The sequence below is a fragment of the Pan paniscus genome, chromosome 13 (genome assembly GCF_029289425.2).
Source record: "Pan paniscus chromosome 13, NHGRI_mPanPan1-v2.0_pri, whole genome shotgun sequence".
NCBI classification, from domain to species: Eukaryota; Metazoa; Chordata; class Mammalia; order Primates; family Hominidae; genus Pan; species Pan paniscus.
Genome location: NC_073262.2, coordinates 19,940,524 through 19,960,299, shown reverse-complemented (window position 1 = coordinate 19,960,299; position 19,776 = coordinate 19,940,524). Strand labels below are relative to the sequence as shown.

Sequence of the window (19,776 nt, the reverse complement as noted above, 5' to 3'; positions counted from 1 at the left end):
GGCCTCACCCCTTCACTCTCTTCACTCTCCCCGAGGCTTCATGCTCTTGGCCCCTCAGTGCTGACCAGTGTGGAAAGGCGCTGCTGTATCTGTCTCTCCCCTCCATGGTGGGTGCCAAATGGGTCAATGGCACCCAGGGCAGAGTGGGCTCTCTTTCTCTGGTCTGCATCCCCGGTGGCTGATGTAGCACCTAACCCATGGTTAGGCCCTCAAGGACTATTTGTTGAATGAGTGAATTCTTTCAGCAGAGTCAAAGAGCAGTTCTCAAAGAGGGTTCCAGATATGCTTTGAATGTTGAATGTTGATAGACACTGTGAATGGAACAGCAGTCACTTGGATGGATGTGTTTTATTGTGTTTGTTTAAAAAAAAAAAAAAGCTTTCCCTGTAACAGTGCCTTAATGGATCCTGCTCTCATAGATGTGGCAGGGGAGTCTGTCCTCTCAAGCACAGGTTTCTCAGAACCAGCAGGTTCAGAGTGTTACATAGTAGACCAGCGTTGGGTAACAATGACCGAATAGGTGTTTATGCCCCGTCTGAGGGTTTCTGAGTAAAGAAGAGGTCACATATCCGTCAGCATTTTGACCTCACTCGGAGTTAAGGTCTCTGGATCTCTGGAATACTGTGAGCAAGTGCTTGGCACAAGCACTTCACAGACCTAGGGTGTGAAGAGGTGATAAGGAGGGAATAACAATCGTACGTCTGGGTAAGGGGACACTGAGAAGAGTGTGAAAATGAAGCTTAGATCAAAGAGTCAACTCCTGCTTCTCATAGTGAGTTGGCATTCTAGGATGTGAAATGTTGAGAAGAAAAATGGTCTTTATTGAGCAGCTACTATAGACCAGGTGATGGATCATTCACTTACCATTTCATGTCCCAAGCTTCTTGTAACAAAACTGGTTATCTTGATATTCTTATTTTAGCTAAAGGACGTAGCATTCAAAAAAGTTAAATTAGCTGTCCAAGGATACACAGTGAGTGGCAGAACTAGGATTTGAACCCAGCCTTTCTGGCCTCAAGCTCATACTATTTCTAGGTTGCCACACTAACTCCCACAGTGGATCCTGGATAAATTCATAATTCAAGCGCATTGCTACCTCACTAGGACATAATCAGTCACGGTGAAGTGTTTTGCTAAAGTACAGAGCAGAGAGGAAAGGCCTGAGATAGAGCTGCTGGCTGTCCTAATAAATGAGAGGGACCTAGCTGTGAGGTCCTAGCCAGTGCAGCAGAAAAGATGTCTGCTGCTTTGAGAGTTGGAGCCCACGAAGGAACAGTAGTGGGAAATGCGGTGGGCTGGTGTGTCACTGTGACAGGATCATGAGTGGGTGTCAGAGACCCATGCAGGCAGCATTAGGGGTTCCATCGACAGGGATCAGGACTTGCTGCTGAGCCAGGGCTCCAAGTGTGGTAGGACACCCCAGAGGGGACTGGCCACTCTGGGAGACCTAGGCACAAGGGAGGGCACCAAACTGGAGACCTAGCATGGGTGTGCACCAGGCATCCGTATGCAGACCTGTGGAAAGAGCAGGGCACAGGGTCTTGGGACTCAGGAACTGAATGCAAGGTCAGGATTTGACTAGGCAAATCTGTGTTTACCAAATCCCTCCCCACAGAAATCATGGTCAGGCATCAGCAAAGCCACAGCAAAGCATCTCTCAGAATTTGATTCAACAAGCTTTTGAGCACCGGCCATGAGTCAGGCACCCGGTCTGTACCGTAACTCTTACTGCCCTCATTTCCTGGCTGATTCTCTGGGTTTACCTTCCAGACATATAGCACATAGCATTGCCAGCCCTGCTCTAGTGTCCTCAGAGAGCCTCTCTGAGCTTCCAGGCTGAGGAGGCCGTGCACCCACCCTCCTCTCCGTCACCTCCCCCAGTGTCATTTTCCTCACAGGACCTATCAGTGTTGCGAATATTTTGTGTGTCTGTTTGTCAGGGTGCTTGCTTAATGTGAATCTCTAGAATGTATGCTCTGTGAGAGCAGTGACTTTGCCATGTTCACCACTACACGTAGCTACTCAGTAGGTTCTAAGTCAATGTTTGTTGAATGAATAAGCTTTTGGATACCTTAGAAAAGTCTCTTTAAATCAAAGCCTAGCATCTATTTATGAGATCAAAATCCTGAAAATATCCTAAATTGTCTACCAGCAGAAAGATGGGTAAGTTAGCAATCAGCAGGAATAGTGTATTGTTTTTAAAATGATAATTTGTAGAAAATTTATAATGACATGGAAATACTTACATTAAATCAAAAGAGGATACACGGTTTTATTATATGAGCACAGTTTTTAAATCAGGGTTTCTCAACCTCAGCACAGTTAACATTTCGGGCTAGATAATTCTTTGCTGTGGGGGTGTCCTGTGCAATGTAGGATGTTTAGCAGCATTGCTGGCCTCTACCCAGTGATACCAGTAGCACCCACTTCTCACAGTTGTGACAATCAAAACTGTCTCCAGACACTGCCGGGTGGGGGATGGGGGGCAAAATAGCTCCTAGTTGAGAATCACCAACCTGTCCATTGTGAAATTGTAGTGAGAAAAAAAAATGGAAACAGTTAATACTCAGGGATAGAAAAATTGCTGAATAAATTGTAGAGCCTCCATGTAATATCATGCAAATAAATTAACCAACCTCAAAAATTATATATTGAAGCTTCCTCTACTGGAAGGAAATCCATGAAACTGTTAACAACTGTTGCCTTTTGGATGTTGCCAGTAGCCCTTGGGCAGAACATGTCTTTTCATCACCATTTCCCACAATGTTTCAACAGATGGAAAAGAAAAAGCAAGAGAACAAAATGAGAAGAGACCAGTTGAACGACCAGTACTTGGAGCTGTTAGAAAAGCAGAGGCTATACTTTAAGACTGTGAAAGAGTTCAAGGAGGTAAGAGGAAGGCTGGGCAGCACATTAAGGCTAACGTGAGATATATGTTCACCTCAAAAGAAGCCACTAAAAAACAGCAGTTTTTTGGTTTTCCTCTGGTCTGTGAAGGGAAATAACAAGACAGAGTGTGATCTGGCAGTGAAGTGTGGCGTCTAGGTAGCTGAAGATTGCGTTTTTCTGTGGCCCATCTTGAGGTCTAATTAAATGTTTTAAGACATCACATCACTTTAGTTTTCCTAACATTAGTAAGCACATTAACTCACAAAACGACTCCATCAGTCCATATCAAGGGCCACTTGGAAACAGCATTTGTTGCGGATTCAGATATAGAATCTTCTTTCCTGCCAATCTTAGGGTGGGGAGGGACCTCAAGAAGCCGTGTGGGAAGAGAGAACTTTGAAGTGTCACAGGCTTGGATTCAAATCCTACATTTACCACTTACCAGCTGTGTTTTCTGGCAATGACCTAATCCCTCCCAGCCTCAGTTTTCTCATTGGTGAATTCCGTTGCATCAGGTGAGAAATTTGAAACATCCAGCACCAGGCCTGGCACCTCCTAACACCCAGCACTCAACTGAATTTCGGTTTTCCCTGTTTTTCCTTCCTGCATTTGGGCAGTTACTCTTCATTGTTCCAGAAAGAAAAATGCCTGCCCTTAAGAGATTTTCCAAAAAGACTTCATTTGGTCCCTTGCTAGGGTCTCAGCAGCTTTATTTTAAGGAATTCCTTCTCCCTAACCTAAATCCATGTGGTTTCAGTGAGTTTAGAGACTGCTGAAAATACAGCAGAGTTAAAGGTAGACTGTATCCTGGTGTTTGGTCTGCAGAATAAAAAATGTAGTCTTTCCATGCTCATAATTTTGTTCTTAATTTAAGACTTTTCTTCCTTCCTCATCTTTCCCTTGTCTTCTACATATTTCCTTTTCTGTGATTTAACTTCTAGAAGCCACATCCCGTAGGCATTTCAAAATCTCATCTTTTCCAGTGTTCCAGCTCCTACTATACCCCTGGGCAGATGCCAGGTTGTAACGCAGACTTCCTCCTCCTTAAGGAGCATACGCTGTGGTGGGAGAGAAGGATGGCAAGCTAAGAACAAGTCGTAACAAACAAGTAGTAACAATTCCAGACTTTGCCATGTGAGGAGACTGGTTTAGGTAGTGTGGTCTAGGAGGGCCCTCTAGGGTGAGCAGGACCTAGCCATGGGAAGAGAGAGTTCTTCAGCCACAGCAGTGCAGGAATGGGGAGCGGAGGGTCTGCGGCTCAGTCTGGGACTCCTTTGAGGCTAGCACAGGCTGCAGCTGAGGTCCCAGAAGGGCCAGTGAGTGAACTGGCAGGGAACAATTAGGAATTTGCTGCCCTACTCAGAGCTCCTCGTTCCCTTTAATCAAAACTCACAAAAGGAGAAGAACTGCATCTCAAATGTTGCTTGGAGACACCCTTTTGACGGTGTAGAAACAAAAAGCAAGTTGAGGAGGATAAGTATAAGCTGTCAAAGCAATTGAAAATGAAATGGAAAAGCTCATTCTCGCCCTGCAGGCTCTCAGACGAGAGCTTAGGATGACCTCCAAGGCACCAGTTCCTTCAGAGGTGTTAAGTGGCTTGGGTCTGGGTTCCCACCTGTGCTGGCAGTCATTGTCACACCAGACACAGAGGGTGGTTCCTTCAGAGCCAGCTAAGACACCTAGACCAGATTCTTGCCAGGCCTCTTTCCTTCAGTCCAAAGCAAGTCAGAAGAGGGGGAGGGGATGAAATATGTTTTTGCATATTTCTTTTTTTTATTATACTTTAAGTTTTAGGGTACATGTGCACAACGTGCAGGTTAGTTACATATATGTACATGTGCCATGTTGGTGTGCTGCACCCATTAACTCATCATTTAACATTAGGTATATCTTCTAATGCTATCCCTCCGCCTCCCCCCACCCCACAACAGGCCCTGGTGTGTGATGTTCCCCTTCCTGTGTCCATGTGTTTTCATTGTTCAATTCCCAACTACGAGTGAAAACATGTGGTGTTTAGTTTTTTGTCCTTGCAATAGTTTGCTGAGAATGATGGTTTCCAGCTTCATCCATGTCCCTACAAAGGACATGAACTCATCCTTTTTTATGGCTGCATAGTATTCCATGGTGTATATGTGCCACATTTTCTTAATCCAGTCTATCATTGTTGGACATTTGGCTTGGTTCCAAGTCTTTGCTATTGGGAATAGTGCTGCAGTAAACATACGTGTGCATGTGTCTTTATTGCAGCATGATTTATAATCCTTTGGGTATGTACCCAGTAATGGGATGGCTGGGTCAAGTGGTATTTGTAGTTCTAGATCCCTGAGGAATTGCCACACTGACTTCCACAATGGTTGAACTAGTTTACAGTCCCACCAACAATGTAAAAGTGTTCCTATTTCTCCACATCCTCTCCAGCACCTGTTGTTTCCTGACTTTTTAATGATTGCCATTCTAACTGGTGTGAGATGGTATCTCATTGTGGTTTTGATTTGCATTTCTCTGATGGCCAGTGATGATGAGCATTTTTTCATGTGTCTTTTGGCTGCATAAATGTCTTCTTTTGAGAAGTGTCTGTTCATGTCCTTTGCCCACTTTTTGATGGGGTTTTTTTTTCTTGTGAATTTGTTTGAGTTCATTGTAGATTCTGGATATTAGCCCTTTGTCAGATGAGTAGATTGCAAAAATTTTCTCCCATTCTGTAGGTTGCCTGTTCACTCCTATGGTAGTTTCTTTTGCTGTGCAGAAGCTCTTTAGTTTAATGAGATCCCATTTGTCAATTTTGGCTTTTGTTGCCATTGCTGTTGGTGTTTTAGACATGAAGTCCTTGCCCATGCCTATGTCCTGAAAGGTATTGCCTAGGTTTTCTTCTAGGGTTTTTATGGTTTTAGGTCTAACATTTAAGTCTTTAATCCATCTTGAATTAATTTTTGTATAAGGTGTAACGAAGGGATCCAGTTTCAGCTTTCTACCTAATGGCTAGCCAGTTTTCCCAGCACCATTTATTAAATAGGGAATCCTTTCCCCATTGCTTGTTTTTCTCAGGTTTGTCAAAGATCAGATGGTTGTAGATGTGCAGCATTATTTCTGAGGGCTCTGTTCTGTTCCATTGGTCTATATCTCTGTTTTGGTACCAGTACCATGCTGTTTTGGTTACTGTAGCCTTGTAGTATAGTTTGAAGTCAGGTAGCCTGATGCCTCCAGCTTTGTTCTTTTGGCTTAGGATTGACTTGGCATTGGGGGCTCTTTTTTGGTTCCATATGAACTTTAAAGTAGTTTTTCCAATTCTGTGAAGAAAGTCATTGGTAGCTTGATGGGGATGGCATTGAATCTATAAATTACCTTGGGCAGTATGGCCATTTTCACGATATTGATTCTTCCTACCCATAAGAATGGAATGTTCTTCCATTTGTTTGTATCCTCTTTTATTTCATTGAGCAGTGGTTTGTAGTTCTTGAAGAGGTCCTTCATGTCCCTTGTAAGTTGGATTCCTAGATATTTTATTCTCTTTGAAGCAGTTGTGAGTGGGAGTTCACTCATGATTTGGCTCTCTGTCTGTTATTGGTGTATAAGAATGCTTGTGATTTTTGCACACTGATTTTGTATCCTGAGACTTTGCTGAATCTATCAGCTTAAGGAGATTTTGGGCTGAGACAGTGGGGTTTTCTAGATATACAATCATGTCATCTGCAAACAGGGACAATTTGACTTCTTCTTTTCCTAATTGAATACCCTTTATTTCCTTCTCCTGCTTGATTGCCCTGACCAGAACTTCCAACACTATGTTGAATAGGAGTGGTGAGAGAGGGCATCCCTGTCTTGTGCCAGTTTTCAAAGGGAATGTTTCCAGTTTTTGCCCATTCAGTATGATATTGACTGTGGGTTTGTCATAGATAGCTCTTATTATTTTGATATATGTCCCATCAATAACTAGTTTATTGAGAGTTTTTAGCATGAAGTGTTGTTGAATTTTGTCAAAGGCCTTTTCTGCATCTATTGAGATAATCATGTGGTTTTTGTCTTTGGTTCTGTTTATATGCTGGATTATGTTTATTGATTTGCATATGTTGTACCAGCCTTGCATCCCAGGGATGAAGCCCACTTGATCATGGTGGATAAGCTTTTTGATGTGCTGCTGGATTCGTTTTGCCAGTATTTTATTGAGGATTTTTGCATCAATGTTCATCAAGGATATTGGTCTAAAATTCTCTTTTTTGGTTGTGTCTCTGCCAGGCTTTGGTGTCAGGATGATGCTGGCCTCATAAAATGAGTTAGGGAGGATTCTCTATTTTTCTGTTGATTGGAATAGTTTCAGAAGGAATGGTACCAGCTCCTCCTTGTACCTCTGGTAGAATTTGGCTGTGAATACATCTGGTCCTGGACTTTTTTTGGTTGGTAAGCTATTAATTATTGCCTCAATTTCAGAGCCTGTTATTGGTGTATTCAGAAATTCAACTTCTTCCTCGTTTAGTCTTGGGAGGGTGTATGTGTCCAGGAATTTATCCATTTCTTCTAGATTTTCTAGTTTATTTGCGTAGAGGTGTTTATAGTATTCTCTGATGGTAGTTTGTATTTCTGTGGGCTTGGTGGTGATATCCCCTTTATTATTTTTTATTGTGTCTATTTGATTCTTCTCTCTTTTCTTCTTTATTAGTCTTGCTAGCAGTCCATCAATTTTGTTGATCTTTTCAAAAAACCAGCTCCTGGATTCATTGATTTTTTGAAGGGTTTTTTATGTCTCTATTTCCTTCAGTTCTGCTCTGATCTTAGTTATTTCTTGCCTTCTGCTAGCTTTTGAATGTGTTTGCTCTTGCTTCTCTAGTTCTTTTCATTGTGATGTTAGGGTGTCAATTTTAGATCTTTCCTGCTTTCTCTTGTGGGCATTTAGTGCTATAAATTTCCCTCTACACACTGCTTTGAATGTGTCCCAGAGATTCTGGTATGTTGTGTCTTTGTTCTCGTTGGTTTCAAAGAACATCTTTGTCTCTACCTTCATGTCATTATGTACCCTGTAGTCATTCAGGAGCAGGTTGTTCAGTTTCCATGTAGTTGAGTGGTTATGAGTGAGGTTCTTAATCCTGAGTTCTAGTTTGATTGCACTATGGTCTGAGAGACAGTTTGTTATAATTTCTGTTCTTTTACATTTGCTGAGGAGAGCTTTACTTCCATCTATGTGGTCAATTTTGGAATAGGTGTGGTGTGGTGCTGAAAAGAATGTATATTCTGCTGATTTGGGGTGGAGAGTTCTGTAGATGTCTATTAGGTCTGCTTGGTGCAGAGCTGAGTTCAGTTCCTGGATATCCTTGTTATCTTTCTGTCTTGTTGATCTAATGTTGACAGTGGGGTGTTAAAGTCTCCCATTATTATTGTGTGGGAGTCCAAGTCTCTTTGTAGGTCACTCAGGACTTGCTTTATGAATCTGGGTGCTCCTGTATTGGGTGCATATATATTCAGGATAGTTAGCTCTTCTTGTTGAATTGATCCCTTTACCATTATGTAATAGCCTTCTTTGTCTCTTTTGATCTTTGTCGATTTAAAGTCTGTTTTATCAGAGACTAGGATTGCAACCCCTGCCTTTTTTTGTTTTCCATTTGCTTGGTAGATCTTCCTCCATCCCTTTATTTTGAGCCTATGTGTGTCTCTGCATATGAGATGGGTTTCCTAAATATAGCACACTGATGGGTCTTGACTCTTTATCCAGTTTGCCAGTCTGTGTCTTTTAATTGAAGCATTTAGCCCATTTACATTTAAGGTTAATATTGTTATGTGTGAATTTGATCCTGTCATTATGATGGTAGCTGGTTATTTTGCTCATTAGTTGATGCAGTTTCTTCCTAGCCTCAATGGTCTTTACAATTTGGCATGTTTTTGCAGTGGCTGGTACCAGTTGTTCCTTTCCATGTTTAGTGCTTCCTTCAGGAGCTCTTTTAGGGCAGGCCTGGTGGTGACAAAATCTCTCAGCATTTGCTTGTCTGTATTTTATTTCTCCTTCACTTATGAAGCTTAGTTTGGCTGGATATGAAATTCTGGGTTGAAAATTCTTTTCTTTAGGAATGTTGAATATTGGCCCCCACTCTCTTCTGGCTTGTAGAGTTTCTGCCAAGAGATCAGCTGTTAGTCTGATGGGCTTCCCTTTGTGGGTAACCTGAGCTTTCTCTCTGGCTGCCCTTAACATTTTTTCCATTTCAACTTTGGTGAATCTGACAATTGTGTGTCTTGGAGTTGCTCTTCTAGAGGAGTATCTTTGTGGCATTCTCTGTATTTCCTAAATTTGAATGTTGGCCTGCCTTGCTAGATTGAGGAAGTTCTCCTGGATATTATCCTGCAGAGTGTTTTCCAACTTGGTTCCATTCTCCCCGTCACTTTCAGGTACACCAATCAGACGTAGATTTGGTCTTTTCACATAGTCCCATATTTCTTGGAGACTTTGGTCATTTCTTTTTATTCTTTTTTCTCTAAACCTCTCTTCTCGCTTGATTTCATTCATTTGATCTTCCATCACTGATACCCTTTCTTCCAGTTGATCAGATCGGCTACTGAGGCTTGTGCATTCATCATGTAGTTCTCGTGCCATGGTTTTCAGCTCCATCAGGTCCTTTAAGGACTTCTCTGCATTGGTTATTCTAGTTAGCCATTTGTCTAATTTTTTTTCAAGGTTTTTAACTTCTTTGCCATGGGTTCGAACTTCCTCCTTTAGCTCAGAGTAGTTTGATTGTCTGAAGCGTTCTTCTCTCAACTCATCAAAGTCATTCTCAGTCCAGCTTTGTTCCATTGCTGGTGAGGAGCTGCGTTCCTTTGGAGGAGGAGAGGCACTCTGATTTTTACAGTTTCCAGTTTTTCTGCTCTGGTTTTTCCCCATCTTTGTGGTTTTATCTACCTTTGGTCTTTGATGATGGTGACGTACAGATGGGGTTTTGGTGTGGATGTCCTTTCTGTTTGTTAGTTTTCCTTCTAACAGACAGGACCCTCAGCTGCAGGTCTGTTGGAGTTTTCTGGAGGTCCACTCCAGACCTTGTTTGCCTTGGTATCAGCAGCAGAGGCTGCAGAACAGCGGATATTGGTGAACAGCAAATGTTGTTGCCTGATCATTCCTCTGGAAATTTTGTCTCAGAGGAGTACCCAGCTGTGTGACGTGTCAGTGTGCCCCTACTGGGGTGTGCCTCCCAGTTTGGCTACTCGGGGGTCAGGGACCCACTTGAGGAAGCAGTCTGCCCATTCTCAGATCTCCAGCTGCGTGCTGGGAGAAACACTCTTCTCTTCTAAGCTGTCAGACAGGGACTTTTAAGTCTGCAGAGGATTCTGCTGCCTTTTGTTTGGCTATGCCCTGCCCCCAGAGGTGGGCTCTATAGAGGCAGGCAGGCAGGCAGGCCTCCTTGTGCTGCAGTGAGCTCCACCCAGTTTGAGCTTCTCGGCTGCTTTGTTTACCTACTCAAGCCTCAGAAATGGCGGGTGCCCCTCCCCCAGCCTCGCTGCTGCCTTGCAGTTTGATCTCAGACTGCTGTGGTAGCAATGAGTGATGCTTCGTGGGCGTAGGACCCTCTGAGCCAGGCACGGGATATAATCTGCTGGTGTGCTGTTTGCTAAGACTGTTGGAAAAGCACAGTATTAGGGTGGGAGTGACCCAATTTTCCAGGTGCCATCTGTCACCCCTTTCTTTGACTAGGAAAGGGAATTCCCTGACCCCTTGTGCTTCCTCGGTGAGGCGATGCCTCGCCCTGCCTCGGCTAACGCTCAGTGCACTGCACGCGCTGTCTTGCACCCACTTTCTGACACTCCCCAGTGAGGTGAACCCGGTACCTCAGTTGGAAATGCAGAAATCACCCATCTTCTGCCTCGCTCACACTGGGAGCTGTAGACTGGAGCTGCTCCTATTCGGCCATCTTGGCTCCACCCCCTGAAAATCCTGCATATTTCATTTAAATATATTTCACCTCACATTTAGCATGTCCTTTCATTTTTTGGTGTTAAAATTGTCTTAGAAAATAATTGTGATGGTGGGTAGTCCTTTTTTTTTTTTTTTGAACATATTACTTGGCAAAAATTTAAAACTGGCACCCACATGTCAGTGTTCCAGCATCTTTCTCCCACAAGCTCTTCTGAGGTAATTTGGGGCCACCACAGGTGTTGAGGAGGAGGTGGCGATAGGGACTTGCTTGCTACTCCACCAGCCTCTACCCCATATCTTCAGCCAGACTAGTTCTGCTGCTTTTCTGTTTTATATGTTACAGTTTAATTTGGACTTTCATCCAGGGTGGAGCCTTCTCCAGCACCCTCTATTTTGCCTTCTCACCATCCCCTCACTGGCCCTCTACTTCTGCGTTCTGAATTCTCACTGCATCCTGGGCCCAAGCACTTGTAGTGTGCAATAATTATTCTTCATGGAAAACACAACATTGTTGTCTACCATATGGTTTTTTGCCACCTTAGCGGTTGCCTTTGTTGGGTTTGATTTACCCCACGTTAAATGGGCAACAGTTATGCGCCGTGGGCGCCATCAGGTCATGATACTAAGATTTAAATTCAATAGCACTGATGAATTCAAACCCTACATTTTTGTGAAGCTGGCTTTCGGTACATAACCTTGAGTGAACTTAGCTCTCTGGCACCTAGTGGGCCTGGATAGAGTTTTCAGCAGGAAAGAGACTGAGGTGATGAGACATTTTCCCTTTTCTTCTAGAAACAAACACCCAAAGCGCCTCTTTTGTATTTGCTTTGAAGAGACGGAGAATATGATTCTGTAGGCTGACATACTAGGTGACATTGCAGGCTGTCTCTACCGAACAGTACAAGCATCGCCTAGGGTTCTGTGACACACACAGTTCCCCACGGTAGGGTTCTGATGCTGTTTTTGCCTCATTTAAACGGTGAGGTGGGTGACAGTTTAAACTTACTTACTGTTTCATATTTTTGTTACGGAAATCTTAAAAAATATACAAGTAGAGAGTATAGTATAACAATATAATAGTGTAGCTCTCTGTTATTGTTCCATCTCTTCCCCTCCATTTTTTTTAAGCTGGAGTCTTTTTCCCCCCAAGTACATCTCAAGCCATTTTTAAAAGGAACCCAGCATCACCTTATTTCTGTCCCCCCACTGCCCTGCCCATGAACTGCCCCTCTCTCCCCAAAAAGGTGCTCAAAAGTGTCAGAGCACCTTGCTTCTGACAGCCTGAAAGTATTCAGCCTTACCACCAAGGCAAGCACCCACCTGTTTCCTTGCTCCCTGCGTGAAAGACACATCTGAATCCTGTAGATGAGCCAGCACTAGTCTTAGCAAAACCAAGGTCGTTGTGGTCATGCTGCCATCACACTGCCAAAAGATCAGGGCCTCCAGAGAGCTGGGAGCACCTGACCCTGGCCCAGGGAGGTGGAAAAATTGACCGTGGGGGTTTTGAGTGCAGAAGGTTCAAGGGTAAAAGTTTTTCTCCCACAATAAATGCACCTCCAGGAAAACACAGCCCCTGGAGGCCTGACCACTGCCAAGCCTGTGAGCTCTACCTCTCCGGGCCCTTTCTGCTACCACTTTTATCTCCCAATTTAAAAGCAGGACTCCTTGTGACCCTGCCCAGAGAATGGGGTCAGAGTTATTGGAGGTTTGCTAGCAGATGGAGGTATCCTGAGCTACTAAGGCCAGTGGAACAAGGGCAGGAGGCGCAGTTAGAAGCTTTTGAAGATGACCCCAGAGGGAACATGAAATGATGCAGAGGTGACTTGTGCCACTGGATGTCAGATTCTACAGGCAGAGGATGGGACAGTGACTTCCCTCAGTGATAACCCGTAGCACGTGCCATTGATTTCATACAGTTCGGTTTTAAGGAAGGGCAGGTTATCTTTTTTTTTTTTTTTTTTTTTTTTTTTTGGAGACAGAGCCTTGCTCTGTCACCCAGGCTGGAGTGCAGTGGCACAATCTCAGCTCACTGCAAGCTCCGCCTCCTGGGTTCATGCCATTGTCCTGCCTCAGCCTCCTGAGTAGCTGGGACTACAGGCGCCTGCCACCACGCCTGGCTAATAATTTATATTTTTAGTAGAGACGGGGTTTAGTAGTAGCCAGGATGGTCTCGATCTCCTGACCTCGTGATCCGCCTGCCTCGGCCTCCCAAAGTGCTGGGATTACAGGCATGAGCCACTGCGCCCGGCCCCATTATCTCTTAATATCTCTTATCCTATTTTCTGAGTTTCTTTCTTAAAGACAAGAATATTCTTAACTTTCACTGTTAGAACTCTATGTGTTTTGCCTGCTATGTAAACTAGGGCTCCCTTTTATCTCTTTTTAGGCTGCTGTCTCCAAAGCCTTTCCCCACTCCCTCACCATAGTAGGCCAAGACTGGCAGATAAGTGTGCTTTCTGCTTCTATCCCCTTGAAGTTTCATAGACTTCATGAAGTCTTTGGGAATGACAGTGCCTATCCTCTCATCCTATTTTCAGTCTGACAGCCCAGAAATGGAGCATCATTATAGTTATATTGGTGTTGATGTCAGTAGGTCATCAGGAAGCTTCACCATGCTGGCGGCAGCATGCCAAGAGACTGGGTTGGCCAGGAGATGTCTCCCATAGGGATATGGGAAGGGCTTTGAGACCATCTTGGCCTCACATGGGTGCTAATGTAGTCACCACTCTCTCTATACTCTCTGCTTTCCCTCCAGGAGGGCCGCAAGAATGAGATGCTGCTGTCCAAGGTGAAAGCGAAGGCCTCCTGAACATCCCCAGCCGTGGTTGTATGTCATTGATTTTACTTTTAAGCATCGTATATCACCTACAAGATCATGAAATGGTTCTGAAAGCGACAGTAGAGAGATGCAGTTGTGATGATTTCAACAACCTGGATGTTTTCTTCCTCCTCTTTGCTTCCATTCATCTCTGTTGGCTGCTGTTGATGGAGTCAGACAGTAAACACGTGGCTTGGATAACACCCATCATCCTATGAAGAATATGGGGAGTACTTGTTCTCTGTTGATTCAACTTTTATGTCTCCAGTAACATTGCGCTTATGAAGGTACCTGTATTTGTATGGACTCTGAATAAAGAAGAATTCATTTGTTTAGCAAGTATTAGTTCAGCAACCACTGAGAAATAAGCACTGAGGAAGATTCAGAGACATGTAAAACACAGTTCCTACTGCACAGGTACCCAGCAGGTGGCCCAGGGAGGCAGATACAGCACACTTGACCACAGAACTGGGCTATCCAAGATGTTTTTCAGTAAACAGAAGGCATTTAGCTGAAATGATCAGCCCATGTAGTGTTGGTCACTTGGGCCTTTCACCTGCCATGGTACCTTTTGTTCCCAGCTCCTCCAGGTGCCAGCCAGCAGGCTTGGTGGTGACAGCAACTGGAACGAAAGTTCAGTGTTGTTTTAATTTTTATATGTTACTCAAGTTTATTTCTCAGAAAATTGAAAACAGACCTTGTGCTGAGGACACGTCAATAAAAATTATACCTTCCCCCGCCCCAATGTTCATGTGAGTCACAGCATGCAGAGGGGCTGTGCATCCCCCTCATTGAAGGCACATTTGATGAGGCTACGCTGCAGATGGGTCATGGTCTGAGCCAGGAGAGAGACAGACACTGTTCCCTGCACTCAAGGCAAGTAGGGTGTCAGGAGGAAGAGCAGTAGGGTTTGCAGAGATCCAGGGAAACTTCCTGGAGGAGGCAGCATTTGAGCCCTATCTAAAGGGAGAATCGGATGTTGATAGGAAGACTGTTTTAAATGAAAATACACTATGATTAAAAACCCAAGAGAGTGCAGAGGAGTACAAGGCATGCATGTTGGGAAAGGAGGGGATAAGCTAGTCTCTGCAGGAGGCTTCAGAGACCCGTCTGGGAAGTAGGGCTGAGACTAGGCTTTGGAGGGCCTTGAAGGGCAGCTGAGGGTTGATTTTAATCCCTGGAAATGACCAGTGCAGATCAAACATGGAGCTCCTGCTGCCCTGGTCCTCAGGAGTCTGGTAACTCAGTCATGTTCTGTAGGTTTGTGCTCCATTTTGCATAAATCTTGCAAACATACCAGGTGGCAGGTTTGCACAGTAACACAAAAGCTTAAACATGTCAAGCAAGTGGGGCATTCAGCAGCCACAGAAATGTGTTCATTTTTAGTTCCCTAATGGATGTGATTAAGCAGGGCTGATGTGTAGAGATTTAAAAACACACACACGTGCTGGATTAAAAACAGCCACTGGTTTCAGTGCCAGGGCCAGCAAGGCCTGCCTGAGCCAGACGGAAGCAGCAGCTTGCAAATAGAAACTGCCACCTGCGAGCGCTTCTTGGACCATGTGCAGCTCCACCTCAGCTGGTCCCTGAGCCATGGTCATGTGGGGGTTTTGAAGGGCTAAGTTGAAGCAAGTAATTGCAAAAGAACAGGTGGCACTCTGAGGGCAGGGGAAGGAGACAGAAGTTTGACTGTGTTTGAAATTATTTCAGTCAGGGAAACATCTGCGTTGTCTTGTTAAGCAGCTTGTAGGCCCACCCCTGGCTAACTGAACTTTGTGAGCAGTTGGGGCAGTTATTTGAATATTTGTCCAAAGGTGGTAGGGAGGCAGATGACATTCTGGGGTTACTGGAGTCCACCTCTGTGCTGATGGGGAAAGTATGGCATGATGAATCCAAAGCAACCAGTAATTCTTTTTGAAAGTGCAGGCATTTATTTTGAGCTGTATTTCACAGGAGTTTCATTTGGTTTGGTTTTGGTATAGAGAGGTGTCCATAGATCTCTATTCCTTTTTTTTTTTTTTTATCCACAAGGCCTACTACGGATAAATCAGTTTTTGTTGCCTGAATACACTTTGAATTAGACTACGAAGCCAGTTTGAGCTCAAATTTCACACTTGCTGCAGACAACTCTCAGTGTGGACAGTGCCTTTCTGAGTAATTAGGATGTTATATGACTTTTTGGTGAAGCTGTATAGGCTAAGGAGATGCCCCAAGGCCCCTGATCATTTCAGAAGCCACCTGGAGCACCAGAAGGGGTCATCTTCCCAGGGCTATGGCTCTGTGTGCTTAGACATAGTATGGAATTGTGCTCTAAGCCCACAGGCTTCTCCAGAGTTAAAAGGAAGCAAGAACATCCTTAAGTTACTTTTTCAAAATATGCGCTTCAAGAGGAACCAGGTTTCCCCAGGAGAGACAGGCTCCCTGCTCAATCAGCACAGGGAGTTGCTAGCGGGCAGGCTGCCCAGTGCTGTGGAATCTCCGCCAGCCTCTGGGTTGGGGGGTCCCTCCCACTTCTTGCTTCTTATGGAGTACGTGGGACTGCTCTGCTTTAAGCCGCGATCAGAGCTGTTGTGAGCAGGACAAGATTGCGTGATCACAAAGTGCGTGGGGAGTTGCTAGGACATTTGTTGATGTCTTTGACCTGTGCTCCGTCTCTGTTGGATGACTGGGGTTACCTAACACCACTAGAGGGAGGTACAGAATGTTAAACAGTCGTCAGAGTCACACTGAGGGTTGTTTTAACAGAGGGCAAATTCCCAGTTTGTCAAGCATATCTCTGTTAGAGTCCGAAGTTCATGGTTTTAATGGTTCTAGCTCGTAGTCCTTACATATTTTCAGGATAGCTGGGTCCTGCCAGTGTCCGCTGAGTCCATCAGCACAACCAGAAGGTCCAGGGTCCAGGTATGGGAAGCATTCTCTGACAATACCGAGCCCTCGGGACCTCCTGAAACCTTGAGCAGAGGCTGGAGAAGACCTTCAGACAGTCCTTTTACTACCTCACAAAGTGCCACGCCCGGGACCTCAGACCTCAGGGTTGTGACGTTGTTGATGTTGTCAGGCCCCAGTACGTCTCTAGTGACCGAAGCAGACCTGCCTGAAAGGGCACTCCAGACAGTGAGCCCTGGCTCTAACCTGTGCCCTCATATTTCTGCTGCCTCATATGGTCTTGTTTGCCCACTCTGTAGGTGACTGATGATCACCCTAAAAGGGAGGTAGGTATTAGCAGTAGCACAGTTACTTTGAGCCTAACCACTTGTTCTGAAGTGCAGATGTTGAAACATGCATTGAGGAAGAACACTTTAAGGAAGCACTTTATGATTTACTCATGGCTGGTGTTGGCCTCAAAGTAAAAGAACATCTTAATGCCAAACAGTACAATAAAGAGCCCCATAGGATGGATGCCATCATCTGTCCCCATGGTTGGGATTGCCAAGGAAAGTGCCTTGTTCCGTGCATCTTCAGAATCCCCCAGGCCCTCTCTTGATCCTTTTCATGAAGTCCAGAGCATTCCTTCTATGACAGGCTGAAGATGCATTGTAAAAGGTAATGCTATAATAGTATTCCCTCTTCTCACAATAAATGTGCAAAACTGGAGGATCTGGTGCTGATCTGCAGCATACTTGACAACACAGGGAATACCGTGGATGTTCCACGCCAGCCTTACATCCGTCCCCAAAATGTGCCAAGCTCACTGCCTGCCCACGTCCAGTGGCCCTGGGCAACAAAAGTAAGGGCCTGTCTTACCACACTCTCCCCAGCATCTAGCTCAAGGTAGATGACTGACTGGGAAATTCCGGTTGGATGAAATGGCTTTTCCACGTTGCAACTTTGCATCTCTATTAGGAAAATTTAGATTGAACCTTTCCTCTACTTGATGCTTAGTTTGAGAACAGTTTTCACAACTTTAGAGGGTCTCTCTCAGAGTATGTTATACTGTAACCTTGAAGTTTGAGATGAAACAAGGTGTCAGAGGTTTTGAATCTTTCAAAGGAATTGCCTTTTACAGATTTTTTTTTTATTCCCTAAGAAGGGAAAAAGAGAGGGAAGAACTACACTAATGTTAGAGATAAGGTATGTTTTGGCTCAAAATGTGTCATGAACCTAAAGGTAACTTGATGGGCAGAAATGTCTCAGCCACGTGAACCAAGAAGTGGGACCACAGTGCAAGGCTGTGGGTGGCAGCACTAGATACGGTGGTGGCAGGAGTGTGACATGTAGGCACTCCATGGGGGACAGCTGGACGGTGTCTATCAAAAGTGGAAATGCGTAAGCTCTTTGAACTAGCAATGCTACTCCTAAGAATTGTACCTGTGTACAAGGTACTTGTGTACAAGAGTTTTTGTTGAAACATTGTAATAGCAAAAAGTTGGAGAGTGCCACCAATACAGGGGAATGGTTAAATACATTATGGCCAGCTTAAACAATGGAATAGTTTGCAGAAATTTAAAACAATGGATCCTGTGTGTGTGTACTACCATAGAATGGTCCCCAAGATGCATGATTAAGTGAGGAAAAAAGCCCATGGTATCCTAATGTTTGGAATGGAGAAAGTGTGTAGATGTATGTGTGTGCATATGTTTTCACACAGACATATACACGTGTATATCATATGTCCACCTGCATATGCCTAGGATGTCTCTGGGAGGATATCTAGCAGCCCGACAGCCTGAATTGCCTCTGGGAAGAGGGGTGGGAATGACTTTTCAATGTACACCTTTTGTACCTTTTGAATTTTGTACCATGTACATGTATTATCTATTAAAAAATAGTTCTTAATTTTTAATTTGGTATACTTTTCTTAATAGAACCAAAATGGAAGAAAATTCTGATTCTCTAAATCTGCTTTCTTAAAGATAAAGCCTTTGATTCAAAACTAGTGAGACTCTTTCTTGGGTCTTGAGGCAATGGGCCATGGAAAGGGAGGTATCCTTTTCTGGTGGAATAGAATGCGGCAGTGAAGCAGAGGCTGGCTCTTCTCACACTCTGGGAGCATGTTGGGCTGGCAGAGGGAGGGATGGGGATGGGGAAATGGATGGTGATGTGACTAATCACTGGGACAGACGGGCTGCTGCAGGGTTCCGTCCATCTTACAAAAATCACAGTGCAACCCTGGTCCTCTGACTTTTGGAGTACAAAAGATAGGCATACCTCTGAGTCATGATTCAAGGGGGGCTGTTAACATCCTCCAGAAGCCGTGCCCATCTTGTGTGGAAACCTGCTGTGGGTGAGCCTTCCCCACCCCTGCCTTCTTTTAAAAACCAACACAACTCTGATTTTGTCCAGCTCCGAGGTGGCCGCGTGTCAGCCCCAGGAGAGGAACATGACAGCTTTTCCAGTCGGGGGAATCTCACTTTTTTTGGCCAACTGCTGGTTTGCGGATGGATGTCTAACCCAGTTGTTATGGCCAGTTTTGGGGAGACTGCTGAACTTCTGGCAAAGACTTTCCTGATGATCAGTGAGAGATGCACTAGGAGAGCTTCACCCTTTCTTCCTGTGATAAGTTATGGAGGAGGGACAGGGTTTGAGCAACTTCAGCCATCTTGAGACCATGAAGAGACATCCCAACACACTGAGGTTGGCAGAGGGAAAAGGTGGAAAGAGCCTGGCTCTCTGAAGGCATGATGAGCCTCTCAACCACACTGAGGCCCACCTGCTTCCATATTCTTGTTCTGTGAGAAAAATGAACCTCTGTTAGCTTGTGCATTCAACCAACAAATACTTGAGTTTCTTCTATGTGTCAGGCCCTGAGAATATAGCAGTAAAAAAAGCAGACAAGAGAACCTGCTTTCCTGGAGCTACTCTCCAGTGGGAAAAAACACACAAACAAGATAAATACGTAAATATTGTCATGTGGTACTTCAACATGCTGATTAAAGCACGGAAGGTATCAGGAGTGTCTGGTTTGGTGGCGGCTGCAATTTTATATTGAGAAGTGAAGGAAGGCCTCACTCACTGACTAGTGAGGGAGTGAGTATATGGATACCTGTGTAAAGAACAGTCCAGGCACAGGGGATAGCAAGTGTAAAGGCCCTAAGGTAGGAGCATACCCAGCAGGTGAGTTTGAGGAACATGAAGGAGACCTGTGTGGGGAGCCACTGGAGGGTTTTTGAGAAGGAAAGCAATGTGATCTGGGTTCATTTTGTTTGTTTGTTTGTTTTGAGATGGTGTTTCGCTCTTGTTGCCC

General features: G+C 44.6%; 1 protein-coding gene across 2 annotated transcripts in view; it reads left to right on the top strand.

Moving 5' to 3' along the window:
- The window catches only part of CCDC93 (coiled-coil domain containing 93), a 100,384-nt gene extending 82,009 nt beyond the window's left edge, over positions 1-18,375 (top strand). For both annotated transcript variants that reach the window (XM_008972484.5, XM_003819129.6), the window contains exons 23-24: positions 2,776-2,889; positions 13,530-18,375. In XM_008972484.5, the coding sequence (XP_008970732.2) occupies positions 2,776-2,889; positions 13,530-13,583 (168 nt within the window). In that variant the 3' untranslated portion in view covers positions 13,584-18,375. The remainder of the gene's footprint in view (positions 1-2,775; positions 2,890-13,529) is intronic.
- Positions 18,376-19,776: the final 1,401 nt, after the last annotated feature.